Raw genomic sequence first — 14,481 nt, forward strand, 5'->3', positions numbered from 1 at the left:
TAAAATTAGGGTATCTAGGCAACTTTGGCATAACAATCCTTGAAGAAATGGCAAAAGAAATCTCAGGAATATGTTAATTTTAGTAAATCTTGGATTTGAAGGGAATTACACAAGATCATGCCAACATTCAAAAAGGGCAAGAGAAGTGAGCAGGGTGGCTAGGGCATGAGGCTGATCCACCCAGGGCAAGCATGGAAAAGGTGATAGAAAAGTTAATCAAAGGACTAAGAAATAACAATGTATTTAATGCTAGTTAATACATACTCTCCTAGAAAACAGATCCAGCCAATCAAACCCAGTTTCATTCACTGATGGCATTACACGTTTGCCTTATAAATGTAACCACCTAATTGTCATTCACTCAGATGTTTGCACAGAGCCTGACTTAGCACCTCCTGGCACTGATTAAAAATTAGCATAAATCGAGCACCGGGAATGATCAGATGAAGTGGGACTGGGAGGATCTGATGGCCTGCTAAAGGTGGTAGCTGGGAGGTACTTGGAAGCCCGGTGACCGGCCTCAGAGCTTTCCTGCTGCTCCCCTGGACCCCCAGTCCAGGCCTAGAGACGTGAAAGGGAGTGACCCCGTAGGCGCGGACAGAAGACCCGCATCACCTCAGGCCTCCCCGACAACATAGCGCAGCAACCGCTCCACTGAGGCACCAACGGCCCCGCCCCAGCGGTCGCTCCGCCCCGCGCCTCGCGAAGCCTGACGTCACCTGCCGCGACGGCGCAGGTACCGCGCATGCGCTGTGGCGGACGGTAGGGTGAGGGGTGAGCCGCAGCGGTGGGTTGTCATGGCTGCCTGCTATCGCCGTCCTTGGCGAGGGGAAAGGGGGAGCGGGGTCTGGGGGGTCTGCGTGGAAAGGGTGGAGGAAGTGGGCTCCAAGCCCTCGCCCTGCGGGGTTCGGCCGAGCCCGCGCCGCCTCCCGGGCCCCGCTGGGGCCGCCGGGCGGGCAAGGCGGGCCTGTGGCGACAAGGAGCCGCTGGCGGCCGTTACCCCGAGGCGCGGGTGTGGAGCCCGTGGGTGGGTTTCTATGCGTGCCCTCCCGGAGGGAAGCACGGCCGCGGAGCTGGAGGGCACAGGGCTTTGCTGGGCCCTGCCTGGCTTCAGCGCTGCTCTGGCCAGGCGGTGGCCCGGGGCAGCCTTCTCTTCCCCTTGCGGTCATGGAAAAATCAGAAGTAATTCTGGAATCAGAAATTTCTCCTATTCCAGGAAGTTCTCGTGGCGTAGGCTAAGTGAGAAGGAAGCGGTGTGAGACAAGCTGGTGGACTGGGAAGGAAAAAACCCAGCCCATGATGGGAAAGCAAGGCTTTGAGTAGCAATAAGGAGTGGGGAGCAGGTGAAGAAGCAGCGCAGCAAGTTGGGTTTGGTTTTGGCTTAGGTGTGTTAATTACCAGTAGGTGGTCCTGAAAATATGATCGCTGTAAGGGACAGGAACAAAACTGTTCTGGTAGCATCTAGTAGAATCAGAGGTTGCCCTAAAACAGGCTTTAGATAGCTGTGGCACTTGGGATCTTGTAGCCTTTGCCTTTCTTGTCTCTCCAACAAGGATTAACGGAGGTTTCCAGCCTAAATGGCTTGGACTATTTAAATTCCTTTAGTGGATTCTGAAGTGAAAAGCAGGGCCCTCAGACTGCTGCTTTGCGTTACTGAGGAGCTAAAGGTATTTTAAGGCTGCAATTGGAAGAGATTAAGCAAGCTTTGTGTTTGAGTTGAGTCTGGTGATATTTTTAGAGTGATGATGTGATGAAGAGTTTTGGGGACAACTTGTTGCTTTATCTCTGAATAACTGGCTCTTCTGAAATGGATGATTTAGCAAAACTTAGTGATTGTTCCCCCATGTAATAGATGCTTAAGTTGAATTGCTGCCCTGCAATCATTTAAGAGCTTCTATCTTATCACACTAAGCCTGCTGCTTTTACTTGAGGTCTCGGACACTGTACTTTCTCTTTTGTTACTCTTTCCATTACTCCGTCTCAAATTACTTGTAGTATTTTCATGCTTGATTTTTTTTTTTTTTCCTGCTTCCTTTCTAGTGCTTTGCTAGCAGGAGTAAATCAAAATAGATGGTCCTCCAGTGGGCAGACATATGTAAGTGAGGTTACGGATACTTCAGATTTGTGTTATTAAAAAACAGGCTCCCTGTTATCATACTAAAATGGATTTAGTTCTGTCCTGCTGATTATTCTTGTCCCTGCTCCATGCTCTTTAATTTTTTATGTTCATCTTCTGGAATCAGCTGTGCAATGCTTCTTAAAACAAGAATTTTAAACTTTAACATAAGTGTAGTGCACTTGAACTTGAGGTCTCTGTACACTTACATCATCACTTATTCAAAAAGGCACAGTACAAGCAACATACAGCTTCAAATACAGGATTATGGGACTCTTGTCTATTACATCCCATTCTGCAAAGAAAGAGTAAAGTAAAGACGCAAGGAAGAGGAAAAATGGGGAGGGGTAGGAAAGCTCAGAGAAAACCCTTGTCCGCATTCCTTTAAGAGAGTGTGGGTGTCGTCTCTGGTGGCCTAATAACAATGGTTTTGCCCTCGGAGCATTTTTGTTGCAGAGGTGTCTAGGTGGGAGATGGCTGAAAGAGAATGGGAAGCTGCTGATATGGGGGTTTCTTGGAAAAAAGAATCTAGCATGGGGAAATTACTTCTTTCCTCTCAAAAAAAACAAAAAAGAAGAAAAGACTGAAAAGAAAATGGAGAAAAAGCTCATGGAAATGATCAAGGGAAGAGAGCTGAGATGAAAGACCTGTGTGCTTCATATAGAGAAACATGATTTATTTTATTTATTTTTACAGTTAATAGGCCATTTTTGCTAGATGAACTGTAACAATGTTCATACAATGGTTTTAAATAGGATGAGAGATTTTCATGAGGAAAAACTTACAGGCTACTTCCTCAATATATTTAAGTGGTGTCTTACCTTGCGCTTGTGTAGAAGTCGGAGGCATAGCAGTGGACACCATTTTTGGCAGAGTTCATACTGTAATTGTTCCTGTGACTGGAGGTTAAAGGTAGCCTTAAGCAAGCCGAGTGCGACCTGCTAATAAACTAGCCATAGTAAATTGTGGTTGAGTTTAGGTACTTTTGTAGTCTGTATTGCTATCTTTAGTGTCCTGGTTAGGCTGATAATTCTACTTGAATTAGTGTAGGCATTCTTTATATGCAGGATTACGTACTGTGAATTAGACTGATTTCATGCAAGGAACACATGACTTAAAATGTATGATCGGTCAATGATGAGTTGTGTTGTTTGCCTAGATTCTGGGATAGCTTGCAATACTTGATCATCTTAGAGTTGTGGCTTTTTGTGTTTCCTTTTGCAGGAAGGTCCATCTGTCTGTGTGCACCCATTCTTCCTTGGGAGATGTCCAATGTTTCTAATTATGCCCTTCGAATGGCCCGGCTGAGTGCTCAGATATTTGGAGAAGTTGTCAGGCCAACTGACTCAAAATCTATGAAAGTAGTGAAGTTATTCAGTGAGCAGCCTATTGCCAAGCGGAAGGAGGTCTACAACTGGTATCCTCCTCACAACACCTACTATGCCCTCATGAAGAAACTCCGTTACTTTGGTCTCTACAGGTAATCGCTGCGCTTATCGGGTGGGAGCAGGACTGGGAATGGGAAAGGGGTGGGTATGAGTTTTGTTGCTTTTTTTTTCCTCAAGGAAAAAAGGAACATAAGGTTTAGTTCAGAATATGGTATAATGGCACATGGAAATAATGCACTTGATTGTTGTACTGATGGCAAGGAGAGTAAAATAAGTGACTATTGTTTAAGTAACTTTTACCATACCTTTTGAGAAAAAGACTTTAGATGTAGTTATGGGCAACCAGTTATTTAAGAAATAGTTCTTCCTTTGGCTTTGTGGGGAAGGGATGAGAGCTCTTTCATAGACAAGGGATGGTTCTGTAGTTCTGAACATGGCAAATGAATGTGCTACAAAATTATGATGTTACCTTAACACAAAAATTGCGCTGAGACACTCTTAGCATATATTCCTCAATCATTCGACAGCTAATAAGTGAAATTTAGAAGAGAAGGAAGGTCTGGAAGGGATTTTATCCTTTAAAATAAGTTAAGATAAATTCAATTCAAATGTGGTTTAAACAGCCTTGTTAATTCCAGCTTCATCCAAACAAGCTGTCTAATTTCTAAATTAATTTCCATAGTCTCAAGTAGGAAAAACTGCGCTGCTAAAGAACATCAGCAGGAGTCAAATGCAATCCTTTGATTTCGGTCATGTAGCACTAAAGAAATCCCTTAAATGTGAGGTTGCTAACCCTGTAAAGTCAAACCAGATTAATTTCCATTGCTATATTACAATACCAGCCATCAAGGATTGCATTCAGGGTGCTCTTGCTTTAGGTGGGCATGCAAACACTTTCTAGAATAGCTGTTTGTTGACACAGAAAGCCTCAACAACATGATAATGTTCTTTGCTCTTCTCCTTCCCCTCCTAATCTCAAGTTTCTTCTCTAGCTGCTCTGTATACAGGGAGCTTGTAGAGGATCAGGTTTGCTGGTCAGAAATAGGTAATTAAGAGTTGTAAAGTAAAAGGGCCTGATAATAACTTGCAAGCTTTTTGTTTCTTTTTTAGAGAAGTTGTATTTAAAAATAGCAGTGCAGTAATCTTAGGCCACTTAGGATGCAGTTGTGACTTCTGAAAAATACCTTTGCACTGAAAAATACAGGGACAGAGATTAAAGAGATTTTATTAGAACATTATTGAGGATTCATTATCTCTGCCAGCCTCTTTATCCTCCTTCCTGTTTTATTCTCCTATTAACATTCTACCAGTAGCTGATGGCTTTCTTCATAACTCATTCTTGAAGTCACCTGAGAGCAGTGTCATGTACTGTAATTACTGCTCAGCATGCCCCTGTTTTCTTAGAAGCTAATGACCTGAACTTAGTATCTAGCACAGAAACTCAATGCGCTATTGCTAGACTGCTGAGCTAGATGAGAAGGGGGAAATGCTCATTCTTGTCTCTTGCTGATTTTTATATTTAACTGCTCATTTAAACACAGTGGATCAATAAAAGCAATGGAAATAATATATATGCACACACCATTTGTTGCTGAAAAGGGCAGCCTTGTTAGTTCTGAAATTACCAGAGGAAATCTTTCATGTTCAGTCCAAAATTACTGCTAGCGGTAACACTGAATACATTGCAGTGAGTTTCATTGTGGACTGCACTGTTAAAAGAAGTTTTGAGGGTTTTTTTCATTATCATGCAGTTCAAAGAACCTTTCACATCTGGGTATTCCAAGAACTAGAATAAACTTTTTTTCTTTCCTCCTCCATCTAGGGATGAACATCAGGACTTTAAGGAGGAGATGAGGCGATTGAAAAAGCTCCGTGGGAAGGAAAAACCAAAGAAGGGGGAAGGAAAGAGGGCTCTCAAGAAGAAATAGTGCTGCTTGGACAACATAACAAACTACACTGGAAATGCTGGAGAACAGCTGTAACACAGACTTTCTGCTCCAAGATGGGAGAGGGCTTGGCATGTGAGCTGCGTGTGGGGCACGAGAAACACACTGTGAAATATTGGAGTCCATCTTGGGAGTGCACTTGGGTCTTTTGTGGTTTTATTGATTTAATTACTGTGTATTGTGCCACATTAGTTTGTCAGAGCCCTCTCTTACCCAAGGAGTAAAAACAACAGTAAAAAACAAAGTGCTCAGTGTTTTTCTTGGAAACACCTATAGCTGTTTCAGTTTTTCTGGACCTGGAAAGTTGTTTGGTTTTCGTTCGTTATCTGTTTTACTTTGGATTAAGATCAACGCTGTTTTGCATGTGGCCAGAGAAAAGTTAGGTTTCCTGCTTATATTGCCTGTTAGGAGTTTCACTGAAGGTAGCTTTAGTGGTAATTTTTTAAGGTGCTGTTAGAATCTGTTGTTCTGCATTTTGCACTGGACCATACTTCATGGTCCATTGCCTGGCCACAGCACCCTTATTGTACCTGAAATACTTAGATACTGCAATAGAAGAGGCTAAAATATGAAAGCTCAAACTTTTCCAGTTTGAGAGCCCCCTACTAATTAGAACACAATACTCAAGTTTACTGTAATAAAAGGGTTTTGAATTTGTTTTGATGGCCTGGAGGACACATATGAAGTACTTCATAAGGTGATGAACAGTTTTACTGGTGTTCAGTGTGTGGTTTTATCGCTAGGCTCCTTCACTGTTATTAATGATTCTTGCCTGTCAGGTAACAAAGTACAGAAATGCAGCTGTGTTCCTTTGCCTGGCCATGTGTGCATCGTGCCTGTCTGTGCCCTCAAATGGCATCTCTTAATTTTCAGACCATGTAGGCTTAGAGGAACATCCTTGAAGTAGCAAAGGAGAGCTATTAAAAATGTAGAGTGACTGGAGCAGGAAGTATTTGCACAGTTAGCTTGGGGTGTGCTTGATTTTTTTGCATACAGAGGCATTCTGAAGTAGGGAGCAGTACTAACCTACTGACACTTCTAAAACAAGCTTGTTCAAATTTAAGTGTGAAGTGTGTTTGAAGGGATCTGTCTGATAACTGAAATCAATAGATCTATATAAACTTGTAACAGCTCAACAACTGTACTTCCCCAAGGTTATTGAGGAGATGCTGATTGTATGAAAGGTGTTCCTGCTGAGCTGTGTAGTTCTCGTGCGAGTGTTACCTGGTTTTCTAAGCTCCGAGAAGATGATTTTAGGAGATCCGCAGTGTTGCGGGAGGAGTGCCTGGGTTTTTGCCATAGTCAACAAAATGCTATAGAAATTAGTAAAATATGTATCTGCTCTCTACTGTAGTGGTAAGTTTCTCTTTTACTGTAACTTAAAATCCTTTTAGTAACCTATAACTTTTGCTGAATTCTAATATGCCTATGGTATTTCAGTGTTCTATGTGTTGTATATGGATTGTGACCTGTCTGGTACTGAAGTATATAGAGCCTGTGATGGGCCCTCTGAGGAGTACTTGGTTCCTGGGAGATGTGTGTGTCGCCAGGGGAAGTGCTCTGGTGCCCTTGAATTCCTCTCCGGGAAGAGTGGTATGGAGCCATTTACTAGGTAGGAGAGGGAATTGCCTGAGTAGGAAGGTTGATGCTGCTTGATGCTGTGTTTCTGGCTGTGAGGGGTGAAGTTGCTCGGTTGCTTGTGTTGGTGGAGAGAGAGACCAGTTCTGAACCTCTTCAGCAGAACTGTTGCGGCAGCTTTGGACAGCTGGTGATTTGTACTTACAACAGCTTTGTTGGCAAGAACTCGATGTCTTCTAAAATTAAACCAAAGATTATAAAATGGTTAGGGTTGGCAGGGACCTTAAAGATTATCAAGTTCCAATTCCCCTGGCATTGGCAGGGCACCTCCCACTAGACCAGGTTGCTCAAAGACCCATCCAGCCTGGCCTTGAACACCTCCAGGGATGGGGCATCCACAACTTCTCTGGGCAACCTGTTCCAGTGTCTCACCACCTTCGCAGTAAAGAATTTCTTCCTGATACCTAATCTAAATCTCCCCTCATCCAGTTAAAAACCATTACCCTTCATCCTATCGTTACATTCCCTGATAAAGAGTCCCTCCCCATCTTTCCTGTAGGCCCCCTTTAGGTACTAGAAGGCTGCTATAAGGTCTCCCCTGAGCCTTCTCTTCTCCAGACTGAACAACCCCAACCCTCTCAGCCTGTCCTCGTAAGACAGGTGCTCCAGCCCTCTGATCATCATGGCCTTCCTCTGGACTTGCATCAATAAAAATGTTTTCCCTGAAATTTAAGATGAAAAATTAACAGTGTCTTTTTTTAGTTTTGTGAAACACTTAAAACTTTGACAGTATAAGTATGCGAGAGAGCAAGTGTGCATGCATCAGAAAGTGAATTGTGGTCCTGCTCCAGTACTGTATGCACGGCCTTACATTTTGTGTGTGTGGGGAGACCTGGTTATTAGTATACATATAATGATATATAAATACTTGTACAGCATGATTGGCTATGGTTATGCTTCTGAGTCTACATTTAGCCTACTTAAGGACTGAGCATCTACAGAGCCCACTGAGAGTAGTGAATGCTACAGGTATTCTGTATCTTAGTGTGCCACCTTGCCTGACACAGATATGGACTTAGTGGTGTAATATTAAATAATTAGGTTTGGATCTGTTCTTCCTTGTCTACTCCAAGCCGCCTAGCTACTTATGGATCTTGAGAAGGTCCTGTCATGAACGGGAAAGCAAAAGGCTGGTTTGGCCAGTCAGCTAAAAGGATCCCCTTTGTCTGCAAACAGAGCAGAGCAAACCTGCTTTAGAATCAAAGCATCCCCCTGGGAACATACTTGGAAAAGATACTTAGAGCTGCATATCCAAAAAGGAAGAGAAACTGATGGAAGTGTCTGTGAAGTAAGCAGATGTGAAACAAATGGACTGAATTGTTGACTTTCATTTTTTTTCCTGTAGTGTTTAATTTTTTGCTGTTTCTACTTTGCTTTTGTGTAACTTTTAAAAAGAGCAGTATAGATACAAGAAAGGTTTCTCTACCTAAGTTTTCACATCTTTCTTCCGTAGTGTTCATTCATTAGAACTAGATCTTCTCAAAAATGGCTATTTCCTCTTCCCTGAGACTTCACCATAAAATAACGATGATTTGGCCATTTTTGGAGTTTATCCTAGTATTAAGATAATCCATTGCTTGCTGGGAGTGTTTGCGTAACTATTTTGTTCCAGTTTTCTCCACTCCATAGCTGGGATAGAAATAGGCACTTTACTACCTCCATCCTACCCCGTGTTCTGTCATCTAGGAATAGCTATTGCCATCAGTGTCTAGAGGAATCGGAAGTCAACCCTGAAACATCACGCCAGGTATTAATGCAGTATGTTCTTTTAGGAGGGCAAGAGGAGGTTCAACCATATTCTGAGGGATAAGGATGGGAACACATGATTTTTGCAGCTATTTGTATAGTGGTGTATCCATTCTATGTAAAATAATCCAGTTCAATTAAATTTTTATTTTGAGCTTCCCCCTCAGTGTGATTCATTTCACCATTCAAACCCTGCTGTGTTTTGTTACAACATTCATTTTTTTCCTTGAGGGTGTGAGCTGACTGTCTTCAGCAGATGTTTAGATGGGTGGGTGTGTTAATTCTTGATCGGAAAATAAACCTGGTTAGCTGATCTCCAAGGCACCAATGGGATCAAAACCTGAACCTCTTCCCAATCCTGAACAGCTTTATTAATTGCCACTGCTTCCTTATTTTATAGTGCTTTAATGATATCTGTCTTTAATTATATTCTGGTATAATATAGCTGATGAGTACTGCCTTGATAATCACAAGTTATTTTGTAAACAGGCTGGCCCAGTTATATCCTGTAGGTTCTAAGCAGTTGTTGCTGGAACCTCTTATTGTTGGAAGTCCTGCAGGCAGAAGTTCTCTTGTGTCTGACTGTACTTTGTAATGGTGGAGGAAAAAAAAAAGCAGTGTTGTTTTCTGGCAAATGTACCACTATGTTAAAGTACAGATATACGTGCTCTGCTCAGGAAAGCATGAACTTTCTCCTAGGGTGGAAAGTGTTTATTCCAGTTATTAAAGCAATGCCCTGAGTTTACACAGGTCAGCAAAATGCACCTCAGTTACTCTATGGTTTTAGACAAATGCTTTGTCTTTCTTGCCTGCGTCTTCTCAAGAGTAAAATTAGAATAATGATCACTTCGTGAATAGTGTCATGAGGGTAAGCTGCTTCTAGGATGGGAATTTACCCCAGGAGAACCTTGTGTAAAGAGCAGCTTAGTCTGGCTATGGTAGGACTTGTACCTTTGTGTATTTCAGAGCTTTATTTTGGAGAGATGATTGTATGCAACAGTTGATGACATTTTTAACATATAAAACAAGCTGTGGTAAGTTATGGTGTTCCCTGTTCTGCTTTAGACATTAGAGACTTCACATGCTGAAAAAAAAAAATCTCGATTTGGTCAGAAAATAATTTTTTTCAAAAATAATCACAGCTATTTCTTGAACTGTAGATATTTTTTTAAATATTAACGTATATGTGTACACAGTCCTCTACCACTTTAAGTTTGGAGACCATTTTAGGATGACTTGAAAAAAAACCACAATCAACAAAGTCTATATGTTTTGGAAAAGCTTTATGAACCTGAAAGGCTGCTTTGATGAGGGAGAGACTCCATCTTCTGGGTTTTGTAGGATTTTTTTTCCTTTTAAAGAGCAAAGGATAATATGCAAAGAAAGCAAGTGCTATGGGGATCTAGGATCAATTCCTTTAAACTCGGTTCTCCTCTGTAACTGTTTGTGACACTTCTTGTACAATCCCTTGGGAGTAGATCCTGGAAATAAAATCCTCCAAGGGGATGTGCTTTCTCTTCATCATCTTGATATTGAGGTGTCTGACAGCAGAAATCTAGTCGCATGAAGTTCAACCAGGCCAAGTGTCTTGCACCTGGGACGTGGCAATCCCAGGCACAAATACAGGTTGGGCGGAGAATGGCTGGAGAGCAGCCCTGAGGAGAAGGACTTGGGGGGTGTTGGTGGACGAGAAGCTCAACATGAGCCGGCAATGCGCACTGGCAGCCCAGAAAGCCAACCGCATCCCGGGCTGCATCAAGAGAAGTGTGGCCAGCAGGTCGCGGGAGGTGATTCTACCCCTCTACTCTGCGCTCGTGAGACCCCACCTGGAATACTGTGTCCAGCTTTGGAGTCCTCAACACAGGAAGGACATGGACCTGTTGGAACGGGTCCAGCGGAGGGCCGCGAAGATGATCAGAGGGATGGAGCACCTCCCCTATGAAGACAGGCTGAGAGAGCTGGGGTTGTTCAGCCTGGAGAAGAGAAGGCTCTGGGGAGACCTCATAGCAGCCTTCCAATATCTGAAGGGAGCCTACAGGAGAGCCGGAGAGGGACTCTTTGTCAGGAGATGTAGTGACAGGACAAGGGGTAATGGTTTTAAACTGGAAGAGGGGAGATTTAGATTAGATATCAGGAGGAAATTCTTTACTGTGAGGGCAGTGAGGCACTGGAACAGGTTGCCCAGGGAAGTTGTGGATGCCCCATCCCTGGAAGTGTTCAAGGCCAGGCTGGATGGGGCTTTGAGCAACCTGGTCTAGTGGGAGGTGTCCCTGCCCATGGCAGGGGGGTTAGAACTCAATGATCCTTAAGGTCCCTTCCAACTCTAACGATTCTATGATTCTATGATTTCTTGCTGTTTAACCTTTTCTAGGGACAGCTTCATTGCTCTGAATTGTCCAAGCAACAATGGAAAACTCAAGGGTTCTAATAATAATTTTTTAAAAAGAGGATTTTTTAGGTATAAACAAGGAAGCAGAAATGAAAGCAATACCCTTATCATAAATCCTAGAGGTAAAACTTAAATTATGTTTGTGGGCAGATATTTAGAATGGATTGTTCTGTGCCTCTGAAACAGCTGGGGTATCATAAAGAAAGAATTTTAATCTCCATGTCTCGTCCTCGCTTTTCCTCAAGTGTAATAATATCTTGAAGGAACAGACATGAAAACATCTGAAAGAATTTGCTTGTGAAGGCTCAGTTACAGCAGAGCACAGCTACAGTGTGTCTAAATGGTGAGGAACATGACTGTAGACAGATATTATCAAGCCATGACCACCACACCGGCTGAGAAATTATTTAGGCTTGTCTATGGGGAGAAGTATGAAATCAACAGGATAACAATCATGACAGCAACATAACTTTATAAATACTGTGTTGAATTGTTCTGGGTGGAATACTGGGGAAAATTCCACAAAGTGAAATATTTAGAAAAATTGTGAAGCCTCCCAAGAAGTGGGTTCAGCTTTTGTTGTCCGAGTCGGGCAGAGTGAGGCTGAGCCAAGCATTATAGAACAGAGCACTGGGGCCGCTTCTCTCTTGGAAGAGGACGAGGCAGACTGAATGACCTCATACATTTTCTCACATCATAGCGAGGTCTGTGAAAACAAATCTCACCAGGAGCTAAAAAAGGATTTTTATATCCATTAGGTTTTCTGTCTATGCTTGTAAGTACTTTACTTCATCCCAGGGCTCCCAAAGCTCTTTGTAAATATTTCATGGAGTTCAGAGGGTCTCTCCCACTTCAGTTGTTGTTTCTGCAGGTCTGATGTTTGCCTTATGGGCTGTTTCAGTAAATAGGCTTTTAATGGTATTAGGAGCAAAAACCACCTGAGCTCCAGAAAGTCTAAAACCCATTCTACTGCCCTATGCAATGGTGTGTCGCAGCAAATGCACAAATGTAAATGCATCCCATTCCTCAATTTCCACTACAGTCTTGCCTGGGTAAAAATGGATGGGGTCACTTGGTCCCAGGCTTCCAAAACTGATGTCTAAAATGTGAATCCAAATTCAAGCAGCAACAGAAGTGGTCTAATTTTTAGAAGCTGTGTGAATATTGAGTATCTCCAACTGGTGTAAATGGGACTTACCTCTGAATAACAACCACATAAATCCTATGCTCATACAGGGTTGTAGTCCCCTTTAGCCTTTGACTGGTAGTGGTCCCTTCAGGACAGGACTGATGAAACAACATCTCTTTAGAGACTCTGTCATGCCTATGTGTGTCATAGCTGCTTCCCCAGTGATATTCAGTGTTTATCTGAATAATATTAGGCTGTCTGGGTACTGTGTGTTGGATTCCACGGAGAAGAGGGCTGCAGGTGGTTTAAGGAAAGCCCCATCCAATGAGAGACTGGAGGGGTACAGCTGAAGTGTGCTGTACTGACACCTGGGTGATACTGTCTTATTTACAGCCAGCAACTCTTACGGATGAGGTGCAACATTTCTCATTTCTATACTTGCACACGAAGAAGCCTGTGTGTGACAGGCAGCATCAAACTGCCGCTCAGAATATTTCTGGGGGAACAGCATGCAATGACAGACAGAATCCGGGAGGTGTGAGGGTATTGCATTCGCTATTGAGCTGGCTAGTTTGCAGAGATGTTTATTATATATTTTGGGTTGGGTTTTTTATTATTTCAGAGATGTCAGAGTTTATGCTGGCTTTTTTTTTTTTAAGTAAAAGAGATATGACGTTTCAGCTGATGTTACTTACTATTACATTTAGTTTGCAGGTATAGGAGCATTTACACAAAGGCACCAACTTCAAGCGGTATTCAGCTGGCTTGTCCGAACTGGCACATTTATATGGGAGAGCAGCCCCTGAATGAGGCAGTGCAGATGCCACCTAGACAGATGACATTTCTTGTGTGAGTTGATAGGAGGTGATTGATATGCAGGCTGTACGTGAGGCAGCATGTGTTATTTCTTGGCTGTCTGTCCTGGGTCTGTTTTGGTGCAACTGATGTGCAGGTAAGCGTTGTTCACAAGCTCTAAACCTCACAAATACTTTTTGAATGAGCAGCATAAACCAAAAATTAGTCTGGGAAATGTCAGAGTTGTTACTGACAACTAGAAAGTAATGCTGCAGCCTCTTTATTTTTCTCCTTTTGCACTTAGCCATTCTGCTTATATCCTGTGATGTTTGACAAAATACTGCTCTGTTGCTTGACACCAATACAGCCAAGCGTGATGTGTCTCTGTATTTTCAAACTCAAGTTGTTTGATAGCATCATCAAGTTTATTAATAAACATTAATGCCCTCTGAGGACAGATGGTAGGGTATTGACTAGGCATGCAAACCACTTAAAAATAAGATAAAATGAAGATCTAAGCTGGAGCCTTGCAAGAATTCCCCCAGAGGGGGGTAACAGAAATTGTGTTCATTTACCAAAACAAATGTGTCTTCTGGAGAGAGAAGTCATATCATATTAAAGAGGAATAACCATATCTGAGAGCCTTTAGCATAACCACAAGCTTCAAGCAATGCACAGCATCAAAAACATTGAGAGGCCTTTGACCACCGCACCAGAAATTTTGCCTTTGGCCAAGTGCATACTCACAGGAATGATGAGAATACAGCAACGTGGTTCGGAGACTGTCCGAATTCCCACATGCTTGGCAGGCAGCTTGCCTCTTCAGGAGAGAGTAAATGTCTGTGGGGCTTGTGTCGTCTCAGTGGTAGTGAGGATGAAAAGCCAAGGATGGATTTTGAACTGTGATACTGACTCTGTCAGCAAAAGACATTTATGTTTAAATACATAAGATGCGTGTATATTACAATATAAGCATTCATTTAAAAAGGCTATCCATCCTATTTGACCAGTCATGGAAAAACAGTAACTTTTAAAACTCCAGTAACATGGGGTATTGTCCTGAAAAACCATGATCGATCCCCATGGTCTCTCTGTCCCATATCAAAGCTGTGGTTTCTGTATGTGATTCAGACTATTGATTTAGCCTTTTGGACTCTTACTCCAGGCCAATACCAACTCTAATAGAAAGTAGAAAGGCTTTGCAGAGGGATCTGGACAGGTTGGATCGATGGGCTGAGACCAATGGGATGAGGTTCAACAAGGCAAAGGGCCGGGTCCTCCACTTGGGTCACAACAACCCCAGGCAGCGCTACAGGCTTGGGGCAGAGTGGCTG

General features: G+C 42.8%; 1 protein-coding gene across 5 annotated transcripts; it reads left to right on the forward strand.

Annotated features, from left to right (window-relative positions):
* Nucleotides 1-735: 735 nt before the first annotated feature.
* MRPS33 (mitochondrial ribosomal protein S33) lies at nt 736-8,993 on the forward strand. Of its 5 annotated transcripts, none has more exons than XM_074168552.1 (4): nt 753-774; nt 2,041-2,095; nt 3,341-3,596; nt 5,327-8,993. In XM_074168552.1, the coding sequence occupies exons 3-4, from the start codon at nt 3,382-3,384 to the stop codon at nt 5,430-5,432; spliced, it is 321 nt and encodes a 106-aa protein (XP_074024653.1). In that variant the 5' UTR covers nt 753-774; nt 2,041-2,095; nt 3,341-3,381; the 3' UTR covers nt 5,433-8,993. The 5 variants fall into 5 exon arrangements, with proteins under 5 accessions (XP_074024656.1, XP_074024653.1, XP_074024654.1 ...); XM_074168553.1 differs by having other exon boundaries at nt 758-787; XM_074168555.1 differs by lacking the exon at nt 2,041-2,095 and having other exon boundaries at nt 736-762.
* Nucleotides 8,994-14,481: the final 5,488 nt, after the last annotated feature.

The sequence above is a fragment of the Numenius arquata genome, chromosome 2, assembly GCF_964106895.1.
Source record: "Numenius arquata chromosome 2, bNumArq3.hap1.1, whole genome shotgun sequence".
NCBI classification, from domain to species: Eukaryota; Metazoa; Chordata; class Aves; order Charadriiformes; family Scolopacidae; genus Numenius; species Numenius arquata.

What these genes read in the sequence shown, in the direction of transcription:
- MRPS33 (XM_074168555.1), top strand. Translation starts at nt 3,382, where the DNA reads ATGTCCAATGTTTCTAATTATGCCCTTCGAATGGCCCGGCTGAGTGCT. An exon ending in CGTTACTTTGGTCTCTACAG is followed by an intron (nt 3,597 to 5,326) that starts GTAATCGCTGCG and finishes TCCTCCATCTAG; the next exon opens with GGATGAACATCAGGACTTTA.